This window comes from Atheta coriaria, unplaced genomic scaffold (genome assembly GCF_025399875.1).
Source record: "Atheta coriaria isolate IRGN ID8LTWV9N9 unplaced genomic scaffold, Caltech_Dcor_3.1 hic_scaffold_9_pilon, whole genome shotgun sequence".
Classification (NCBI taxonomy): Eukaryota; Metazoa; Arthropoda; class Insecta; order Coleoptera; family Staphylinidae; genus Dalotia; species Dalotia coriaria.
The window spans coordinates 6,644,846-6,662,580 of NW_027045451.1; the positions used below are offsets into that span (position 1 = coordinate 6,644,846).

Sequence of the window (17,735 nt, forward strand, 5' to 3'; positions counted from 1 at the left end):
ATTCTAAAACGTAACGTGAAAATTAACAAATATAGTCATACTCTCTTATAATGTTTAAATAATAAGTGAATCTGCAAAGATTCTCGACTATCAAAATATTTCGAGTACTAAGCACACACCTCAGTTTATTTTATATTTTAGCTTTTCTCTTCGTTTTAATATATTATCAAAATAGAACTATTTCTTATTGTTTAATTACTATTGCAATATTACGAATTATAGTAATTATGCGTTGTGCAAGCATGTGAAATCAATTTTTAAAGTGTCGCGTCTAGTGTCTTTTGTGTTCACCATGTTGGATTTTGCTGGAGTGGCAGCACTGCATATGTCACTAAGCATCTTTGGCCGTTCGCCGTTCCGCCGTATAAATCCTCAAGCATTTTGTGTTCCCGGGTAACGAGTTCGGCGCCGAAAAATTCGAAGCCGTTCAACTAAGCAACATTAATTTTGCCAACAAAGGTGAGTCCGATTATTAACAAGGCCAGACATAAGCGATATCCGCATGATTACACATCGCCGCTCACTTTAAAACCGCTTTTTACGATGTGCGACATTATAATTTACGAAAATACACGTGCTTTATTAGAACTCATGCCGCGCATGAGAAAATGCCGGCTAACGTTCGACGCAAATATTGCGCTTTACGTTGGAATTGTCCACGTGCAACATACTCGCAATCAAAATGACTTTAATGTGCGCCGTTCAATTCTAGAACAACGTTCGTACGATATTCGTTAGAAAAAAATACTATGGAGAAAATGGAAACGACTCCCGTCATCACGAACAATACCGGCCCCGAGAAGGACGCCGACGTTCCCGCGGACGAAATGACTTCAAGGGATTACTACTTCGACTCGTACGCACACTTCGGCATTCACGAAGAGATGCTGAAGGACGAGGTACGGACGCTCACATATCGGAACTCTATGTATCACAATAAGCACTTGTTTGCTGGTAAAATTGTGATGGATATTGGCTGTGGCACAGGCATTCTGAGTATGTTTGCTGCAAAGGCAGGTGCAAAGAAGGTACTTGCTGTTGAATGTTCCAACATTGTGGATTATGCCAAGAAGATTGTTGAGGCTAACAAATTGGATCATATTATTTCAATTATAAAGGGGAAAGTGGAAGAAATCACTCTACCTGATGGCATTGAAAAAGTTGACATAATCATCTCTGAATGGATGGGCTACTGTCTGTTTTATGAGAGCATGTTGGACACAGTACTGTTTGCTAGGGATAAGTGGCTAGCACCTAATGGTCTACTTTTCCCGGATCGCTGCTCACTCTTTATTACTGCCATTGAGGATCGCCAGTATAAGGACGAGAAGATCAATTGGTGGGACGATGTCTACGGTTTCGATATGAGTTCGATTCGTAAGGTCGCGATTAGCGAACCGCTAGTCGACGTCGTTGATCCCAAGCAGGTCGTTACGAACGCATGTCTTGTAAAGGAAGTCGATCTCTATACGGTGCAGAAGAGCGATCTGGAATTCTCAGCGCCTTTCCATCTGCAGGTCAGACGCAACGACTACGTGCAGGCGCTGGTCACATTCTTCAACGTGGAATTCACCAAGTGCCACAAGCGTGTCGGTTTCAGCACAGCGCCAGAAGCAGCCTACACGCACTGGAAACAAACCGTCTTCTACTTCGAAGATTACATGACCGTTAAGAAGAATGAAGAAGTTTATGGTACGTTTGAGATGCGACCGAACCCTCGCAACAATCGTGACTTGGATTTCGTCATTGAGATCGACTTCAAAGGCGAGCTCGGCGATGTGCATGAAGTCAATAGGTACCGAATGCGTTGATAGTGCTTCCGGTCGATTTGCACAACCCTACCAACAGTAACCTAGCGAGTTTCAAAATTTACGTTTTTACGGACCTAAGATAACCAATTGACATACACTTATTTGTATTATTTGTAACTATACTTATTATAATGCGAGTTGTTCTTTTTAAGACTAGATGCGGCGGTTGAAAGAGGTTCAATTTCTCGAAGGTAGCTCATACATGCGATTTATTCATTTTGAAAACTATTTTCAACGTGAATTTCGGTGTTGCTGCATACTTAATATTAATCACATGTATTCATCCAAGCATCATGATCTGACATCTCAAATAGTGGGTGGTTTTACACAATTTTCCTTATTGTTTTATTATTATTTTTTTACATGAAGCCAAACTGATTCTTTTGAACACCTACATTTGAGTTTTATTGATGTTACCTTTTTCGCGTTGTCGACGTAAATAGCTTTTGATTTCGCTTGAGACCTAAGAAGTAATTTAAATTTCAACACTGCAATGCTTACCAGTGTTGTTAATAAGTGTTATTGGTTCTATCATTAAAAACTTGATCGAATGTTTCGAATACGGAAAATATCCAGTGGCATCCTGAAGGAAGTCACTCGGGAAGGTTGGAGTGAGGACGAAATAGTGTGAGGGAATATTTTATCTTGACAACTTGACTTATTTTGAATATAATGTATAGCTATAAAAAATATCATAATAAATTAGGAGCGACTGTAAGACTATGTAAAGAATACTCTTGTCTATTTTTTAAACAGTTTTTTTTTATCAGTTACCGTTTCACGAAGGCAAGTAAAGTCGTTTCTTAAATTTTTAGTATTGTTTGCTTTTGGCTCTTGAAGTCACTGCGCAATTGGATGAAATTGTGGACGACCGACCGATCCAAATCAACCTGCAAATTAAAATGATCCAATGTCAATTTTATACAAACACATTTTGAGTTTTACATACCAAAGAATCTTCTGAACAAATTTGTTGTAGATTCTCAGGCTTGACAAGCAGCAAATTGCACAAGGCATGCAAAGTTTCAAACAACTTTGTAACCAGGGGTCCCAATGGTTTCGCACAGGAACGGTATTCGTTCAAATCACAAATTGCAACCATTGCTCCTGCAAAAAAACATTTAAGTATACCACTACTCACCACCTAAAACTCCTCCTATACCTGCAGTATTGTATTGAAATTGAAGCATGTGATCATAAATAGTCCGATGCAAACGAATTCCTAACTCTTGAAGCACTGCATTCACATTGTTTCCATCTAAATTCGCTTTTATTTGCTGAATCATACTATTTATGTACTGCACAACCACTTTGCAAGGCTATAAACACGTGAAATGAATATTAAAACAATATATTGTTTACAACAACAAAAAATTCCTTACTGGAGATATCATAGTTGTAAAATCATCCGTTTCTGGCTTATAATCGGTTTTCTTTTGCTCAACTTGTAAGTACAATTTCACCCAGGTTAAAATTGCGTTTAACGATCGATCCATGCCGGTATTAACTTTGCGTTCAATGTCCTCCATAACAAACTTCTTTTTTTGTACACAATCATTATAACGCGGTGTATTACTACAACATGTAAATGTATATCATTTAGATTTTCCTGATAAACAAGTATCTAATACTTACATTACCAAAGGTACAACTATATCACTAAATTGCTTCTCCAACAAATGAGTGATATTATTTGTTTGGTGCACGACAGTAAAGAAATATAATTCAGGCAGATTTCGGCCGCCTTCGACAACTGGAATTGCCTGTAGACCTAAATCCAACGCGTAATCAACATGCTCTGATAGTAAACAATTTAAGAGTCTGTCTAAAATTTGAGTTGCGTTCTGTGATCTCTCGTCTGGTCGCGACAACTAAAATTATGAATGATATTATATTTACTACACAAGAAAGGAAATAACTTACTAAAGCACATCGTTGAAAGGCCAATTTTGCATCTTGTAAAATAGTAATTGCCAACTCTTCAGAGAGGAAAGTCTCTCCGCCGTAGTTTTCAATTTGTGCAATGTTGATATTCGCTCTGGTTGCTATTACTGCTTGCAGATCTCGTTTCAAATCTTGGAATCTATAAATTTTGTTGTTTTAAATTGTGCTCTACGCAACAAGATTTATATAAAAAACATTCTTTTCAAAGAGGCTTACCCGCCTGTTTGAATAGGTTTCTTCTGGTGATTTTTGCTCTCATAATACTTTTGCAAATTGCTACTATTGCGAGCTTTCAAATTTTTAGCTCCAATTCAATATAATTATCAATATGTTTATTGAAAATGTTATCAGTGAGCTTGCTCATGAAATTAATATCATAACCAATGTTCAACGCGGCTAAATTGGATGACAACTGATTCGTTCTGAAATAATTTTAATTATTATCTTATTCAACGACTAGAAACAGTAGCCTGGTAAGAAGTAAACTTACTTTGAATATAAATCAAACAAAACACACAAAAAATTGTAGGTGTCCAGATTCTGTGAGAGTCTGTTGGTGATGTACTCATTTAATTTTAGGTGATAAATGTTCAGGATAAATTTGGACATCACTTGATCTGGATTCTTGAAGACTTCATTAATAATTTGGTTGTTTTTCTCGCATAGTGGAAGCAAATAGCTGAAGACATCTTTGATTAGCAAACAACCCTAGAATAAGCAATTTTAGATGAATAGTATAAGGAAATTGGAATAACTTACCCCTTGGCTTTGTTCAATGTAGGCATCAATGCATTGTGAGTAACCTTTGAACTGTGACAAAACATTGGCAATTTCTTTCATGCGTTTTAAATCATCTCGACGCTGCTTGGTGGCAAATTCTTCAATTAGCGCACGCTCGATTTCATCGTATTTCTTTTCAATGCGCTTGTTTACAGTTAAAAACCTATTTTTGGATAATTTCTGATGAAATATACAATTTTCTTGACAAATGGTAACTTACTTTGGTGTAGGTAGATCCTGTGCAATAATATACAATTTCTGTATGATATCAGCAGCTTCATCAATCTAAAAATGTACATATTTAATGTAAAATAAGCTAATTTTCAAATTTAAGAGAATATTTACACGAGTGGGATCAGAATATAACGGCAATGTGTCTGATTCTGAGGTAATGAAACCATTTAAGTGTGCCATAAGTCGTTGTGCTTCCACTACACGGGATCTGGGTGCGTTGACGCTATCCAACTGATCTCCCAAATGTAGAACTTTGGTTGCAACATGATTGATTTTTTCATCAAGTTGTCGGAATGTTTTGGCGGCGGTTTTATTGTCTTCTTGCAGATTATGCACTTGTCGTCGGAAATGTGTCTCATCGTCACGAACAGCGGCTTCTAGACGTTCACATTTCTTGTGTTGTCTTTCTTGTAGCAATGTCAAATCCCTACCAAATATTTCATTTAAATTATATTAGAGACATGTTACATCAACTAATAGGCTATCTAAGTTTAGTTTAAACTAGTGGTTACATTATAAAACAGTTTTAAAAGTATATTGACTATAGACTCACTTGATGGCATCAACAAATGCATCATGAAGCAGTATAGGATTGAAACCATCATCAGAATCATTTTCTTGTTTGGTTTCTGCAATAACACGCCATGCCACGCGTTCCACAAACTCTTCAGCTTCAAATGGCTCCTTAAAACATAAGTGTCCTACATAACAACCCTCAATAGTGACATTTACACTTCCTTACTTGTTCCAACTCCTTTAAATATTTTTGCAACGACATTTCAATGACTTATATTTATGAAATCTATTTATAACTATAAAAACTAACAATTTATGAACAGTAAATTATTTATTTTATTTATGATCGCAGGATCTTCAAAATCTGTGAAAAATATAGGTTATTGTGGGTGTTTCTCTCGCTCCTCTTCTTCTATACATCAAAAACAAGCAGAACCTCAAAGGCGTGTCTCCACAGTTAAAAACAGAATGATTTCAGTAGTACTATAAAGGTATTATCCTATTTTATTTTTAAATGGACTCCTATAGAAGTTATTTTATTTATAATTTAAAGTGTAACTGTTAAAATAGTGTTATAATATTGTAAGTTTTTTCATGAGTACTTGGTGCGCCTATGGTTTATTACCTGGTCGCGTATTGACAGCTCTAAACCCCAACTGACATTGACACTTGACAGTCGGTAAACAATACAATAAGCCATAAACAAACGAAACGCAAATGCGGGCTTCCATCGAGCGTTTCTTTAATTATTTGAATCAAACATGAAACTGATATCATTAGTGAATCATATTCTCTGAAATCCATCGGTCTTGCATCATAATCGGCAGTGAAACGGCAGCACATCTTGGGCCCATTACCATTGATTTTGAGCCTGGCAAGAATCTCAAGGTAAAACAATTGAGCATCTTCCCTTCGATCATTCTTTTGTAACCATGGCAATGTGATGTTGTAGAAATAATTGAAAATGTTGCGTAAAAAGATGAAACTCACAAATGAACATGAAACTGCCAGTACTGCAAATGCTGATTTCAATGCTTATCAGTATCATCAACCAAACTATCCAAAACCACCGGCATCATTTTCTAATTTCTACTATCCATATATGCCGCCGTACGATAACGGCTTATCTTACGATGTCGGCATATCACGATTCTTCCCAATACCGCCCGGTTACATTCCGCCCGGGCAGGTTTCCATGCCTCCAGTGCCACAGGTTCCTGTCTCAGTGCCACCAGTCCCAGTGCCACAAATGCAAGTGCCACCCAGAAGTGTTGCTTCGATGATGCCGCTCCAGAGATCCATCCCGACAAGCGACAGCTTTTTGCAAATCGAGCAAACGCTCAACATGAATCTGGCGTCGCTGCAGTATCAGCACCCAGTCAGCTATGTCTATAATCCCGTTGAGTACGCCTACAATGCCCACGCGGCGTTCGTCAGGAAGTATTGCAACGTGGAGAAACGGGTGCTACTGCTCGGCATGAATCCGGGCCCACACGGTATGTGCCAGACGGGCATACCGTTCGGCAATACTGACGTGTGCAAGGAGTGGTTTAATATCGACATGCCGATCGGGCAGCCGCCGGTGGCGTGTCCCAACAAAAAAGTCGTCGGCTTCGAGTACCATCGACAGGAAATCAGCGGCAAGCGGCTGTGGACGGTCTTCAAAGATCTCTGCGGCAGCGCCGAGAACTTCTTTCGCTACTCATACATTCATAATTATTGTCCGCTTGCGTTTTTCGATGAGAAAGGGAAGAATATTACGCCTTCAGATCTGCGGGTATTTAATACTTTATTAATTGCTGTTGGTGTTCTGTTTTCTTTATTCTTTGCTCGCTTTCCTACATACACACATTCAGCCAACTTCTCAAGGGCAGGCGCATGTTCTTATTGTGTCAAAACAATTATAAAAAACTAAAACAGAGAAAAGAATTAGACGCATTGCATCTTTATTTTGGCAGCAAACTGTTTACAACTAGTTGAAACGTCGCCAAATGTTTCTGTTCCGCTCTACAACATAATCCTGCACATATTTTTAGACGTAAACAAAACATTAATGCATAATTATGGCCGATTTATTGCACAAGCATGAAATAATATGGTTATTTATATATTTATAGATGTTATTACAACCGCGCAAACATGGAATAATCAGATATGCAATCATTCCGATTCTCATTTCAGGGTCAATTCAAGAAAAACTTGGAAGAACACTGCGATCGAGCGCTCTATTCGATAATTCAGCTGCTGAAGTCGGAAATCATCATCGCGATTGGTTCCTACGCGGAGCAGCGCGTCCTCAGCTGTCTGCGTAACAACAACCCGCTGGGCACGCGGGTCGTGCGTCTACCTCACCCCAGCCCCATGGCAAAGAATAACCAGAACTGGGTCGACAAGGCACCGGGCGTGCTGCGCGACATCGGCGTCATCCAGTACTTCACCAAGTAATCACGTTCTCTCTTCGATCCTTCGAAACCTATGTATGTAAGATTAATTTTTATCCAGTACTAAGTATTTTGTGTTTCTACTGAGAAAAAAAACCAAGTCGATATATCGTTTACAAAACTACAATAATACTACTACGCGAAAAGAAGTGCAATGGCAACGAGTGATATCCCAGATAGCTCTAATTTGACACAAAACGAACAAAAATTCCTCGACTTAGCATTTAAATACGCCTACAAAGCACTGGCGGCGCAAGAGGTCCCCGTCGGTTGCATCTTCGTCTATGAGGGCGAGGTAATCGCGCTTGGCCGCAACGATGTCAACGAAACGCGCAACGCAACGCGACATGCCGAAATGATCTGTATTAATCAGGTAAACAGCTACTGCGCGGAGCGGCAGCTCGACGTTCACGAGACGCTGCGGAAGGTCAGCGTCTACGTGACGGTAGAGCCGTGCATCATGTGCGCCGCGGCTCTATTTACATTCGGTATTGAACTGGTGGTGTTCGGATGTCGTAACGATCGCTTCGGTGGGCAGACCGTCTTCGATGTGGCAGCCGTCACGCCGAACACCACCCGAGTCAAGGGTGGACATCGTGCCGACGAAGCAATGCAGCTACTTAAAGAATTCTATAAGGGGACGAATCCAAGCGCGCCTGCTTCTAAAGTTAAAGATAAGAAAATAGAGAAATAGTGGTTTATTTATTTTATATCTCGTTTTGCGTTCAAAAATAGTAGTGTATCAATATTTAGAATACAGATTTCTTTTATACAATTGTCAGTGAATATTACCTGTTGTAATCGATCCACATATCCCAATGGCAGTGATTTTATAAATGTTTCAAGTTGTTTTGGTCGCCAACGTTATGAATTTTAAACAATCAGTTAACCTTGTTATATGTTTGTAAACATTTCAGCGTTTTATCATATTGTTAAGTTAAAAAAAAAACAACTTATACAATAGCAAATCGTAAAATTTAAGCAGCAGACTAATTAAAAAGGCTTTAGGAATAATTTGTCGAAACCTATGGTCGTAATTTCGCATTTAATGAAAAGTGCGTCAAAGTGAAAGTATTAAGCGTACGCATTTCCTCCAGAAAACGCGTTTGCCGTTTAATTATGCAGCGCAAGGCACATTCGTACACGCCGTTATTATTTTTTATTTATTATTATCTCTTGCATCACATCTGATTTGCTATTCACTGAAAAGGAACCACTCGCGCGGATTTTGCGCCGTGTTTACTCCAAGAGAAGCCTTGTATGTGTGCGACGGCGTAAGAACACGGCGTAGCACACCTGATCAGAGACACGCCATTAAATCGAATGAACATTAAGCGAAATAATATGCATCCGAACGACAGGCGCATAAATATCGATATTTTTCCGCAAACGGCGGCGTTGGGATTGCGGATTCGCGCTGGAAGGAAATGTGCGCATGACTTTCTATTATATTTAACGGGTTTTGCGCTATCCGACTAGATAGACCCAACTAGACCTCTCGAGCGCAGAACAAACGTACTCGCCATCGCAGTGGAGATGTGAAGTAGTGAAGTAAACTTATCTCTTGCCGGTATATAATGTGCCACTGCTTCGCGTGTCGATGTGCTCATCATACAGCACGTTCACAATGCAAACCAAGAAACAATTGATAATTTGTCCCTATTTGTGCTTCTTTTTTTCGTGTTGCGTATGATAGCTGACCTCGTTTCCGCCTTCGGTGTGTGTTTACATTTTTTGCGGTGTGTTTATGCCGAGGACCTGCTGTATATCCATGATAAATATAAATTTAAACAAACACGAATCCACAAACTCGCACTACACACGTTCTGCGTGTACGCTTCGGATTTGAATACCTCTGCATGACAATATTCATTGTTGTGCGGCGTGAAATGTTCGGTGCGCAAAACACGTCGAATTGTTTATCGCTCGTAATTATTTTCGCGACTGTGTCGCGCTTCACATAGCTCAGTTGCCATAATCGTTCCGAGTTTATTTTCAGCATGCTGAATGCCGTAATACGCTCACTTTATTCAAGTAAATCATTTATTGGTTCCGCGATTATGCTTATCGCACTATATAAAATTATTAACGATTCTGAGCAAAGCCTTTCTTTATGGACAAAACAAAGAATTGATTATTTCAGTGTGTTATAAAGTCGCATCACTGTGCTCGAAAGCCCAACCACGGCGAATGATGCTCAAAAAAGAATAAACAACAAGCGTAAAAATAAAATCTTTGAGTGGATGCGATTTTGCGTCGATCAACGCGATCATTGCACGCTATTGTTCCGGACCGAAAACCGGCTCTATCTCTCCTCTATTTACGGCATAAATTAAATTTAGTGCCCTAGAAATATCCGCGGCGCAGATAGGACAACCAGCGTCGCGACCAGCCGCGGAGTGAGAAGTTGCTGCGGCTGAACAAGTTGGGTGTATAATAAACACTCAGCCAACGAAGGTGTATACTGCGCGATGCGTGAATCTGCACACTTCTTGCTCGCACAGGTTCAGCCGAGTATAGTGGCGCAACCAAAAAGCGATTTATTTCTCGGCATTGCCAGCCACACCAAATCGAAAACAAGTTTTTCAATTTATGACTATTTTTCTACGCAAAGGCGAAACCTTTGTGTGCTTGGTTTGTTTCGATCACACTCGGGCGCAAGGAGTCGATCCAAGTCAGAAAAATGTTACACAGGCTTGGACTCATCCAGCCGCATCACTGGTCGTCCTTTGTTTGTTATCAACTAGAAAAGCATGATGCGAAGCGCGCGACAACCGCGGCGATAGCGCGTTTTAGGTTGTTTAAGCAAGTCAAAGCGTCAAATTAAAGTGAAGCCGCTCGGGTTGTACATTATCGCTCATTAATGCATCGCCTGCAACGGAGTGCATCGCAACCCCCTTTTTTGTGCTACAGTTCCGCTTATGGCCGAGCGCCGTGCGCGAGTGGTAATGCCATATTGGGTAGGGCCTATTTTGCCCTCTCTCCGTATCACATGGAAGGGATTGCAGCAGTACCACCACCAGCAAGCGAATCCACATTTCCACAGCGCGTTTTTAGTAGATACACGACAGCGTAGCTTGTCGGTGTGTTTTATAGATCTACGCTCGAGCCAGAGCATAAATACACACGCGTATAATCATCGCAGTGTGCTTGAGTGTGCCGCGGTTACAGCGCCTCTGGAGGCAAATCGAAAAACTAACGAACAAAAATGGCAGCGTCTGTCGGGTCGTGTTCATATGTCCTCGGTCAGCGGTGCAGAAGGCTGCCCGATAAGGTACTCTAAATAAGTGCTCAGTACGAAGGTATATATGAAAGAAAGTGCATGTGTGAAAATTGGCATGATGTGTGAAGAAATCGCGATACAAAACGGCGATCTAAATTTGGCCGTCGCGCTGCCCCTCATTCAAGATGACGTCGTCGGCCGCGATGACAGCGATGCGCGCGCAGCCGTTCAGCTCGAAGCGGACATCATCGTGCAGCCGAAGAAATCCGATTCGGAGGTGCCGTCGAAGAAACGCAAGACGCGTCGCGGGAAATCCAAACGCCATCGCAACGTTCACCCCTATCGAAAAAACAACGATAAACTTCTCACGAAGATGATCAAAGCCGAAGCCCCCTATAACAGCAATCGCTTCCTCATCGAGGATCACGGTGACCTCGAATCAATCGACGAAGAATTGAAGAAGACAGATCAAGCGTCTACGTCGACGGTTACTAGAACACGCGACTCCAGCTTCAGTATGGATTCGGATGGTGAGTTCTACTCGACCCCCGATGACGAAGAAGTTTTTCTCATCAAAGACTTTGACGATCAGTACGAGAGTCTGCAAGCAGAGCGACTGCAGGGTATGTCTAAGGACGAACTTATCAAAGAGTATCTCATGCTCGAGGGCAAAGTGGAGCTGCTTACAAAGCGCCTGCGAACCAAACCCTTAAACGCAAGTGATCCCAGTGACTTGCGCGCTAAGTGCGAAGTGCAAAAGGAAATTCAGCGTCTAACTATTGAGAATGAGTCGCTCAAGAGGGAGAACGACAGTTTGCGATCAAAAGTCGAGTCTAGTTCGGACTCGGCCGACTCTGAAACGGATTCCAGTGATACATGCAGTTCGAGTTCGAGTAGCCTCAGTCGTTGCGAATCTCCTGTTAATAACGTTAATTCCTTTGAAGGAATTAGCAGTGCCGAGAAGGGATTGTCAAAGTGTTGAGTGTAAAACAAGAACAAGCAGTTTAAAGCATTACAAACACAATAGGTGTTCCGAGAAACTTCCACCTAACTTACAAAGCTTTTTCTTTCACAGTCATTTTTTGAGTGATTTTTTTGACAACTTTGTCCGTAGATACGAAAATGCGACTCTTGAACAAACATTGCGTTTTTTTCTGGGACAGCTAATGTACTACTTTACTTAACTAACACTACGAATAATGAGAAATTGCCAAAATAATCGATAGATAACATAAGCAAAGCTTCATACAAAACGAGCGATTTGTATGAAGCATGTGATGATTGAAAGTAAATTTTCAAGTGATATTTATTACGTTTAAAAATGAATCAAAATTCTGTGACATATATTTATATAAAAAAAAATGTAAAAAATCGATAAAAATGTGTTTATATCCAATATTTTGGCAACAAGAGTGTTGAAAACTGTTTGAAATTGTGATTAATATTGGCAGAAAAGAATTTGTAAAGCATGTGAAGTTTAATTTTGTTCATTTCTTTGTAAATATTAGCGATCAATGCATTGTTGTTGATGCATTTGAATATTTCTTAGAGAACATGGAATTTGAAGTACAATTATAATTTTAGTATGGTGTCCGTTCGGCCCACGCACCTCTATTTGCGTGCGAGCATAACTTGCATTTGCATTATTTCGAGTAATTGCGCATGTCAGGCGAATCGAATTGATGACATGTACGTTTTTCTTTTTGTAAAAGTGTTTTTTCTTTGCGTTATCAGACGTTACATTGTAAGTTGCTTATATTAGTGACCAGGTCTGTTGTATCACATTATTATATTGCTGTTTTAATTTATGACGATGATACAAATGATTGTAAAGAATAAAAAAGTAGTTGAACATGATATGTTGTGGTTTATTTTCCTATCTACTACCTATTTGCATTTTTAGCGTGGAAACAAACTGAATGTATTTTATTTATTGTAACAAGTATTTTAATAGCCTACATTCTTTTGAAACGTTTACTTTCGTCATCGATGCGCAATCGGATGACATGAAAAACAAATATTTTTTAATGCTGCAATGTTTCGCCCACCTGCTCAGTAACTTAACTTTTACGGCCTCTTTTTTTCAACCGAAACCGACACTCAATTCGTTATTATTAATATTGATTATTTATAATCATTAATCTTTATCATAGTAATAAAAAATTCAACTTATTGTTTTCTTACATAAATTATCTTTTATGTAATTACATAGTTAATTTCAACAGAAAAATTGCTATTTTTTCAAGTTCTGGTTATATTTAATTTTAAAAGAATGTGATTGTGCTCTTAAATTTATGAAATTTGCTGAATTTCACATTTATTCCATTAAATAATACTGGTAATCGTTACTTTCAGTAAATATTGTTTGCCAAATGAGTAATTTTCGCTAAAATTGGAATTATTAAACCCGATGCTGTTGTCCCCGTACGAGTTAACGTGTGTCAGTTCGAGCTGTGCTTCTGACGTTTCTTTGCAGTAAAAGTGGGGGAGATCAAGTCCACGGACATTTCCCTGTTGGCATCGGTTTTTATGCACTGTATCAAAGTAGTGTGTAAAATGTTTATAATTAATTCAATAAATTAAAAGTGAATACGTATATCTTGAAGTACTTAACACATCACAATGGCTAGTTCATTGGATCCCAATGTGGAAAGTATTAAACAGCTGACAACTCAATTGAACATTGCTAGGAATGAAATAAACAACTTGAGGTAAACCATAATTCATATCATTTATAAACTATTAGTCTGGTAGATTATTAATTAATATAAATATTTGTAATTGTAGACAGCAAATTAAAGTACTTACACATGTCAATCGAAAGGATTATGAAGCAGTGCAGCAAAAGTTACAAGATTGGAAATGTTCTGCTTGTTCAAATGAGCAAAACACCAATGGGCCACTGCTACAATCAACAAGTTCTGATTTACCACTGAATTATATTGGGAAGATACATACACAGTTTCCTGAAAAGCGGGCAACACCGCGTCAGACTGGAATTTGCACACAACTGCAAGCAAAACTTACACTGAACAATTCAGTGTTAACCAACCCAGAACATGCTTTACAAGGATTGGAGGAATTTTCTCATATGTGGTATGTTCAAATTAAACCACATATTATGTTTATTATGATGTGTTTAAATGTCTAATGAAATATATTTTCAAGGGTAATATTTCATTTTCATCAAAATGAATCCACTCATGTGAGAGCGAAGGTGGCACCACCTAGATTAAATGGAAGAAGAACAGGGGTATTTGCTACAAGATCACCACACAGACCTTGTCCTATTGGATTGTCATTAGTTAAAATTGATAGAATTGTAGATAATGCAATTTACTTTTCTGGAGTTGACATGATAGACCAAACACCAGTGTTAGATATAAAGCCATATATTCCACAATATGACAGCCCATCAATGAATGCACAAGCACAAGTGGTTTTAGATAATTCTGGTCTGTCTGATTACTTGCTTGATGATGAGACAAGTGCGTCAGATATTAGTGAGGGCATTGATAACTTAAATGTGCGCATCATGGATGGAGAGGAATTTGGCAATGATTCAACTTTGTTGCAAGAACGTGCAACTACACACACTGATTTGGAAGCAATGCATGGTAGAGCATCACGCATTGGTGAAAGAGAAGCTCCTGATGGAGAGGAGAACGAAGAGGCTCAACGACCGATTACCACAAGCCGGTCTTCCGAGAATATAGTTAGAATTCCGACTTGGATAGACGATCAACACACTCATCAATTAGCTGTATACTTTAAGGATTCAGCAATACAACAGCTTATACAATTTGGTGAGGCAGAAGCTGATGAAAAATTACAAACGATTAATACTGTTCTTAAAGAGGATCCACGATCGGTTTACTTAAGGCATAGACTTGGCACGAATTGTTATGTATTCCGCATTGCGATGCTTTATGTGTTTTGTAAGTTTAATGATGTTGAGAGGTCTGTCACTGTTTTTAAGGTTTCCCAAAGTGCAGAAGATGTTTAGCTACTTTAATCTTAGTACTATGAAATGAAATTTATTTATTACGAAATGAAGCAGTGAAGGTGACTATATAGTATATCTAATAATACTGTGTTAGATTAAACGAATATGATTGAAAGTCCGTATGCATTGTATCCTACTTTCATTTGATTTGATTTATTTATTTATTTTTATGGTTGTTCTTTTTCAATAAGTTATTACAGATATTTGCACGTTCTTAAATATAAACTCTGCTCATACTGGTTTGATCATGAGTTCCTTGGGTGCAAATAGTTATAGGTCGTGCAGAAGCTGTTGTTTAGTACTTTTGAAGATGTTTAAGATGCGCGCGCATAGCTGTACATATCGTCAGGAAGCGCTCCTTATGCACACCGCAGGCGCGCAAGCCTCAGTTGAGTCCGCATCTATTGCGCGTTGGTTTAGGTTTGCAATCTAATGAATTTGTTATTTTGCATTGACTATTTACATTGAGAAGTATATCATCAAAGAGCCGCCAATTAAATAGTCAATTCATATAACGTTTTAAATTTGAACATAAAGTTTGATTCCCCAATACCTACCTATATATAAAACACAATTTAATCGTACGTTCTATTCATTGTAATTTTACAGTTACATTTTACTTGATTTTCTAAATTATTTTATTGTACAGCATGATTTGAGTTTGTATTAATGCTCATATTTATCCCTGGTATTTCGGCGTTTTCCGATTTAGCTTTAAATTAATTACTTACTTTTTTAATCATTTTCCTAAATAACTTTTGTGATTATCTCACAAATTGACCCCCAAAATTGCATTTATTTGTTCAAAGGACTAATTTTTGCTTTTTTAGCGATTTTGCACCTGAGTCTGACATCGTAGAAGGACCATTCTTGCAATAGATTGTAAGTATTTAATATCATTATAATTTTCCTAAATAAGTTTTGTGATTATCTCACAAATTGACCACCAAAATTGCATTTTTATATTTGAAGGACTAATTTTACCTTGTTTCTTGGATTATTGCACCTGAACCTGACATCGTAGAATGACCATTCTTGCATCAGATTGTAAGTATATAATATTTTTATTATTTTCTTCAATAACTTTTGTGATTATCTCACAAATTGACCCCCAAAATTGCATTTATTTGTTCAAAGGACTAATTTTTGCTTTTTTAGCGATTTTGCACCTGAGTCTGACATCGTAGAAGGACCATTCTTGCAATAGATTGTAAGTATTTAATATCATTATAATTTTCCTAAATAAGTTTTGTGATTATCTCACAAATTGACCACCAAAATTGCATTTTTATATTTGAAGGACTAATTTTACCTTGTTTTTTGGATTATTGCACCTGAACCTGACATCGTAGAATGACCATTCTTGCATCAGATTGTAAGTATATAATATTTTTATTATTTTCTTCAATAACTTTTGTGATTATCTCACAAATTGACCCCTAAAATAGCATTTATATGTTCGAAGGACTAATTTTAGCTTGTTTTAGGGATTTTGCACCTGAGTCTGACATCGTAGAAGGACCATTCTTGCAATAGATTGTAAGTATTTAATTTCATTATCATTTTCCTGAATAATTTTTATGATTATCTCACAAATTGCCCCTCAAAATTGCATTTATATGTTCGAAGGGCTAATTTTTGCTTGTTTTAGGGATATTGCATATGAGTCTGACATCGTAGGATAACCATTCTTGCATCAGATTATAAGTATTTAATTACTTTATCGTTTTCGTAATTAATTTTTGTGATTAGCCCATGAATTAGTGACGAAAATTGCATTTTTGTGTTACAAAGGACTACTTTTAACTTGTTTTAGGTGTTCTGTACCCGAAGTCGACATCGTAGCAGAACCATTCTTGCATCAGATTGTAAGTGTTTGATTTCTTTGTCGTTTTCATAACTAATTTTTGTGATTAGCTCCTGAATTATTGACGAAAATTGCATTTTTGTGTTGCAAAGGACTACTTTTCGCTTGTTTTAGATGTTCTGCACCCGAAGTCGACATCGTAGCAGAATCATTCTTACTTCAGATTGTAAGTATTTAATTTCTTTATCATTTTCAAACATAACTTTTGTGATTAGCTCATGAATTAGTGACAAAAATTACATTTCTGTGTTGCAAAGGACTACTTTTTGCTTGTTTTAGGTGTTCTGCACCCGAGCCCGATATCGTGGGAGAACCATTCTTGTTCATACATAACTTTTATGAATAACTTATGAATTACGTATTTCGTACGTTATGCCGATAACTTGTAACTGTTTGTTTACATCACGAAGTGTTTACATTTAGTCATTTCGAATAGTTTTTGGCTTATATATAACATGGATTGTGTTTTATTAATTTTCGTTCAAGTGAGTGAGATAGAAATACCAGGATGAGGTGACAGTAGGTGAGTCAGAATAAGAGAGCAATTTAATATAATATAATAAGTTTCATGTTCAATCCATGTTCTTTATATGATCTGCAGAATTTTCTACACTTTGTTTATGCGTTTAGTATGACCTTGGCTTGCGCAGCACACTGTGAGCTGCCATTTGAAATTTGAACAGTACCGCACCGGTCGCAGTGTGTCGTCGTCTTCAGTGACAATTCGCTATATTGCTGGTAGAACGGGCCGGTTAAGTGTACGGCACGTACTTAATACTACTCTGCAGACTTGCACATAACAATAAAGCCGACCCTGCACGCATGAAACACTACCGGAACATCCTGTATATAACCTTGAAACATAAAAGACACTACGAGTCCGACGGCTGTGCCAGCACCACAATTTCTTTAT

The 17,735-nt window shown here is 38.2% G+C and overlaps 6 protein-coding genes across 6 annotated transcripts; 5 read left to right on the forward strand and 1 right to left on the reverse strand.

Moving 5' to 3' along the window:
- Positions 1–297: 297 nt before the first annotated feature.
- On the forward strand, positions 298–2,543 carry Art1 (arginine methyltransferase 1). Its single transcript, XM_065312654.1, has 2 exons — positions 298–459; positions 713–2,543. Exon 2 carries the CDS (start codon positions 750–752, stop codon positions 1,809–1,811), a length of 1,062 nt encoding a protein of 353 aa, XP_065168726.1. The 5' UTR covers positions 298–459; positions 713–749; the 3' UTR covers positions 1,812–2,543.
- Positions 2,465–5,691, reverse strand: Sec10 (Exocyst complex component Sec10). Its single transcript, XM_065312651.1, is given in 14 exon segments — positions 2,465–2,701; positions 2,761–2,918; positions 2,974–3,130; positions 3,194–3,386; positions 3,447–3,682; positions 3,735–3,894; positions 3,972–4,053; positions 4,056–4,177; positions 4,246–4,463; positions 4,515–4,698; positions 4,756–4,820; positions 4,881–5,196; positions 5,323–5,453; positions 5,512–5,691. Coding segments are annotated over 14 exon segments (2,145 nt in total). The 5' UTR covers positions 5,548–5,691; the 3' UTR covers positions 2,465–2,614.
- A 255-nt stretch (positions 5,692–5,946) lies between these two features.
- On the forward strand, positions 5,947–7,730 carry Smug (Single-strand-selective monofunctional uracil-DNA glycosylase). Its single transcript, XM_065312653.1, has 3 exons — positions 5,947–6,173; positions 6,238–7,062; positions 7,467–7,730. Exons 2-3 carry the CDS (start codon positions 6,250–6,252, stop codon positions 7,728–7,730), a joined length of 1,077 nt encoding a protein of 358 aa, XP_065168725.1. The 5' UTR covers positions 5,947–6,173; positions 6,238–6,249.
- Positions 7,731–7,878: 148 nt separating this feature from the next.
- LOC135799529 (tRNA-specific adenosine deaminase 2) lies at positions 7,879–8,501 on the forward strand. Its single transcript, XM_065312657.1, has one exon. It carries the CDS (start codon positions 7,881–7,883, stop codon positions 8,418–8,420), a length of 540 nt encoding a protein of 179 aa, XP_065168729.1. The 5' UTR covers positions 7,879–7,880; the 3' UTR covers positions 8,421–8,501.
- Positions 8,502–10,586: 2,085 nt separating this feature from the next.
- On the forward strand, positions 10,587–12,806 carry Hexim (Hexamethylene bisacetamide inducible). The gene has a single exon (XM_065312655.1). The coding sequence runs from the start codon at positions 11,035–11,037 to the stop codon at positions 11,929–11,931; it is 897 nt and encodes a 298-aa protein (XP_065168727.1). The 5' UTR covers positions 10,587–11,034; the 3' UTR covers positions 11,932–12,806.
- Positions 12,807–13,400: 594 nt separating this feature from the next.
- Positions 13,401–15,070, forward strand: LOC135799524 (tRNA (adenine(37)-N6)-methyltransferase-like). The gene is made up of 3 exons (XM_065312652.1): positions 13,401–13,660; positions 13,737–14,045; positions 14,118–15,070. Exons 1-3 carry the CDS (start codon positions 13,572–13,574, stop codon positions 14,953–14,955), a joined length of 1,236 nt encoding a protein of 411 aa, XP_065168724.1. The 5' UTR covers positions 13,401–13,571; the 3' UTR covers positions 14,956–15,070.
- Positions 15,071–17,735: the final 2,665 nt, after the last annotated feature.

What these genes read in the sequence shown, in the direction of transcription:
- Smug (XM_065312653.1), top strand. Translation starts at nt 6,250, where the DNA reads ATGTTGCGTAAAAAGATGAAACTCACAAATGAACATGAAACTGCCAGT. An exon ending in TTACGCCTTCAGATCTGCGG is followed by an intron (nt 7,063 to 7,466) that starts GTATTTAATACT and finishes TTCTCATTTCAG; the next exon opens with GGTCAATTCAAGAAAAACTT.
- LOC135799529 (XM_065312657.1), top strand. Translation starts at nt 7,881, where the DNA reads ATGGCAACGAGTGATATCCCAGATAGCTCTAATTTGACACAAAACGAA.
- Art1 (XM_065312654.1), top strand. Translation starts at nt 750, where the DNA reads ATGGAGAAAATGGAAACGACTCCCGTCATCACGAACAATACCGGCCCC.
- LOC135799524 (XM_065312652.1), top strand. Translation starts at nt 13,572, where the DNA reads ATGGCTAGTTCATTGGATCCCAATGTGGAAAGTATTAAACAGCTGACA. An exon ending in AATGAAATAAACAACTTGAG is followed by an intron (nt 13,661 to 13,736) that starts GTAAACCATAAT and finishes TTGTAATTGTAG; the next exon opens with ACAGCAAATTAAAGTACTTA. An exon ending in GAGGAATTTTCTCATATGTG is followed by an intron (nt 14,046 to 14,117) that starts GTATGTTCAAAT and finishes TATATTTTCAAG; the next exon opens with GGTAATATTTCATTTTCATC.
- Hexim (XM_065312655.1), top strand. Translation starts at nt 11,035, where the DNA reads ATGAAAGAAAGTGCATGTGTGAAAATTGGCATGATGTGTGAAGAAATC.